General features: G+C 45.4%; 1 protein-coding gene across 1 annotated transcript; it reads left to right on the top strand.

Moving 5' to 3' along the window:
* The first annotated feature begins 455 nt into the window (after positions 1-455).
* On the top strand, positions 456-3,541 carry bmp15 (bone morphogenetic protein 15). The gene is made up of 2 exons (XM_026352522.1): positions 456-908; positions 1,572-3,541. Exons 1-2 carry the CDS (start codon positions 545-547, stop codon positions 2,573-2,575), a joined length of 1,368 nt encoding a protein of 455 aa, XP_026208307.1. The 5' UTR covers positions 456-544; the 3' UTR covers positions 2,576-3,541.
* The last annotated feature ends 503 nt before the right edge of the window (positions 3,542-4,044 follow it).

A 4,044-nucleotide genomic window follows, 5' to 3' on the forward strand; every position in this document is an offset into this window, starting at 1 on the left:
ATTTATTTTATCCTTTACAGTGACAAGCAGTTCAAAGCAGCAGCAAAACATGATAGTCCCTCCACTGTGAACCAGATGCAGTTACGATTGATGTAATCAATCAAATCTGGTCCATGAACCAGAATATTAGATTATAGTGGTTCTTAAACAAACAAGGAGGAGGACAGTGGCATGCATTACAAAAAACTGATTAAATACTGAATGAGACATTATACTTTGAGCATAATGTACAGAATGGCTTAGGCATATTTACCAGCGTGAACGTATTTGTGCCGTGGAGAACACTGACACATAAACATACAGAAAATGATGTGACAGCGCGTCATGGCACTTACTCACCTTTACGCACCAATCAGATGCGTCCGTGCTCTCCCATGGGCGGCTTCTGCACATCCGAAGGGTTAATTGGGGTCATAGTCGAGTACATTGTTATGTCTAAAATGGCCACCTCTCAGGTGAGCCTCCAAATCACGTCCTTGGCCGTGTAGGGGGACGGTTGCCAACTAAAGCCTCGTTGGTGGAGCTCGCTAGCGCCAGAGGTTTTATGCCAAACATGACGGCGACCCGCACCAAACACAGCTTATTGTGTGTCTGCATTCTGTCCTGTTTCGTCTTCCTGTTGTCTTCCACCTGCACCGGAGCTGTAGCCGGGCCGAAAATGGCCTCTCATCACCCCACGCTGAAGCGCAGCCGTCGGAGCAGCCAGAGCGCAAAGCACCGAGGCGCGCACCACCGGCCGCTGACGGACGAGCAGAAAGCGGATCAGAACCTGCAGTTCATGCTCAGTTTGTACCAAAGCGCAGCCGAACCGGACGGCAGGCCCAGACAGCACCGAAAGTTCGGGTCCAACACGGTCCGCCTGCTGAGACCCACGGCGTCATCGGTGCACTACTTACCACAGTCAAGAGGTGAAGGAGCCAATTTACTAATGTTCAGTTTCACCATCTGAGGCGTTTTTGTGTTCTGCAAAACAGATCCCAGTTTAATTTAGGGGGGGGGGGCATACACTGCTCATGTCTCAACTCATGTTCCAAAATGCTGTTGTGACTTCCATGTGCTCATTTAGTGCGCTGCTAAATAAACGCCCAGCAGAAAAGCCTTTAGTTACAACTGCTGATTGTTGTACCTATCTGATATAAGTCTATTCTGAATGTTCTGCTGCCTTTGAGCAGCTGTATCTGTGTGTGTGTGTGTGTGTGTGTGTGTGTCAAGATGATCATTAACTTGATTGATCAGCCTCATTAACTTGGATTTTCTGACTGAACAGTGGATTTGGAAACAAGTGAACAGGGCAATTAGTTTTAACAAAACAAGCCATACCTTCCAAACACAGTGATCTGTTCTGTTAAAATTATTTTCATGCACTGTAGTGATTTGTATGTATAAAAACAATCACCACCATCGATCGGAGATCTTTGTTGGCTGATACCTTGATTTTAGTATCATTTGGGGAAAGTAAATGTCCAACTATGTCTCCCTTGTTTTTATTTTCATACTAATATTATATAGATATTATTTTCATAATATTTCATACTAACCCCATGCTTTCATTCCCCCATCTCTCTGTTCAGATCATCACTACACCTTCACAGTACAGTACAACCTCGACACTCATCCCTCAGAACAGCTGGTCAGAGTCTCATTCGTCCACCTCCGCTCCTCTCCCGCCGCTCCCTCCTCTACAGCTTCCGTCAATGCCACCCAGGCCTCCGAGCCTCCTCGCTGCAGGGCTCAGATCACCTCGCTGGGTAAAGAGAGCCTGGTCACCCTGGAGCCCAATGAAAGATGGACAGAGACCGACATCACGCCACACGTCAGTGGACACGTTGTGCAGGGGAAGAACAAGGGCACAGGGGGACACTTAACCCTCACTGCCCAGTACTGGTGCACAGAACCTGGGCTTGCTGAAGAAGACGGCAGACTCCTGTGGTGGTGGAATCGCCTGCGAGGAAAACCAAGAAAGGAACCTCACCTTGAAGTCCCATCTCTTCTTTTGTACTTAGAGGAGGAGAGGGAAGTAAAGGACTGGATGGGGGAATTGCTGGGGGTTGAAGGGGCAAACATCATGAGTCAGATAGGGCAGTGGCACCCTTCAGTTCGCCGCCGCCGTCGCTCCAAAGACAACTCCTCTTCGGAGCCAAAAGATCCTTCGCTGGACGCTCTGAAAAACGCTCCCACTTCGTCCTCCTCTTTCTCTACCTCCCACTCTGCCTCCATCGTCTCAGATATCCCCAACTACAAACGCAAAACCAGCATGCCCAAGAACCGCTGTAAGCTCCACTCCTTCCGCCTCTCCTTTGATGAACTCGGCTGGGGTCACTACTTCATCGCCCCGCCCGTCTACAACCCTCGGTTCTGCCAGGGGGACTGCCCAAGGGTGCTGCACTACGGCTACCATTCCCCCAACCACGCCATCATCCAGACAGTCATCAATGACTTGGGTGTTGGGGACGTTCCTCCACCGTCCTGCGTACCTTATAAATACATGCCCATGAGCGTGTTGGTGGTGCACAAGAAGAAGGTGGAGTACAGGGAGCTGGAAGACATGGTGGCAGAGTCGTGCACGTGTCGCTGAGGCCCCGGGAGTGGGCTTAAATGACTCAAAATACGCTTTGCACAGAGAAAAGAGACTTAAGGGAACAGACTTAATGGGTCATTTGTTTGATCTACAGCTTGAGACTGGAAGGAGGAAATTGTGGTTTCAGATTTTCATCGTCCCTGTTAAAGCACTTTAAAAGGCAGCTAATAGATGTGAACTATGGGCTGTGCAGACAGAGGGAGAGTCCCTACCTTCTAATTTAATAATTGTACAGTGATCCTACACAGTAGAAAGCCCTGTGGAGGTGATTATGCTGGTAGCTAAATCATAGTAACTAATGTGATTTTGTTTTTTGTTTTGTTTTGTTTTTCTACTCCGTAGAGATCTGGCAAATTTGGAAGCACTTTAAACCACTTGAGGGTTACTTAACTCATTTAAGTGGTACATTACAAAATGAATTTAACTTCCACAGTAACTTGATTAAGCTTGACAAAACATCAGGGTTACCTTTTTAAGAAAACTCATCTAACTTTAGAAGTAACCACTGGTTCGATTGTAATATTAAACTGAGTTTGCTCGGCACTTTGAAGAATGTACAGAAACACGTAAGATAAGTGTGTGTGTGTGTGCGCGCGGGTGTGTGTGGACGAATATTTCTGAGATGAAGTGTTGGCGCTGTCGAAGGTCACGTTCCTCCGTGGAAAATTAGACACTGCTAAAATGATCATTTTAATGGACAAGAGGTTGACCGTGTCTGATGTCACTGTTAAGTCCTCGTGACATTACGTTGTTACTGTTTGCTGTTTGCATTTTGTACTTATTTATAATGGGAGGGGTCTTGACAAACAAACGTGCTGCTACTGGCCTGGCTTATGACACAAAATGAAGCATTATAAAGAAATGTAACAGTGTTGAATGTTAAAGAGAACAAACAAGCGTTGTAGTGGAAAATAACTTTTTTATTATAAGTGAAAATGAATAATAAAATAAAATGCATATTTTCTAAAGCCTAATTTATTGCAGTTTTTGATGTTGCTGAAATGTTAAACCCCCAAATTTAGGGCAACTGAGGAAGATCATGTGGTACAATTTACAGCTCTGGAGAAAGAGATTGTTCAGTCAACGGCATTATTTCAAAGACGTCAACAATTTTAGAAATCCATATTTTCTCTATTGCTGATGCATGAGAAGACTGGCACTTGAGCCAATAGGAAGCCGAAGCCTGCAGCAAGGCTTTGGCTTTGATTAGCATAAAGCTGGATGGAATGTAAATATATTAGGAACGTGCACTGTGAGGTCTCTCAGATCAGCTGCTCCTTAAGACAAATAATAATGTGTCTTACTCCACAAAGTTTAACTTTAACAGTTGAATGGAGGTTCTGTGATCAAATAACTTAATTTGGAGTCTATTTGAACAGTTGACAAAGCATAATAGGTCAAATAATTTCAATTCTGGTAGCCCAGTGGTTGGGCACTTATAACATCCTTGGCCCAATTCCGGCCTT

Source organism: Anabas testudineus, chromosome 18 (genome assembly GCF_900324465.2).
Source record: "Anabas testudineus chromosome 18, fAnaTes1.2, whole genome shotgun sequence".
Lineage (NCBI taxonomy): Eukaryota > Metazoa > Chordata > Actinopteri > Anabantiformes > Anabantidae > Anabas > Anabas testudineus.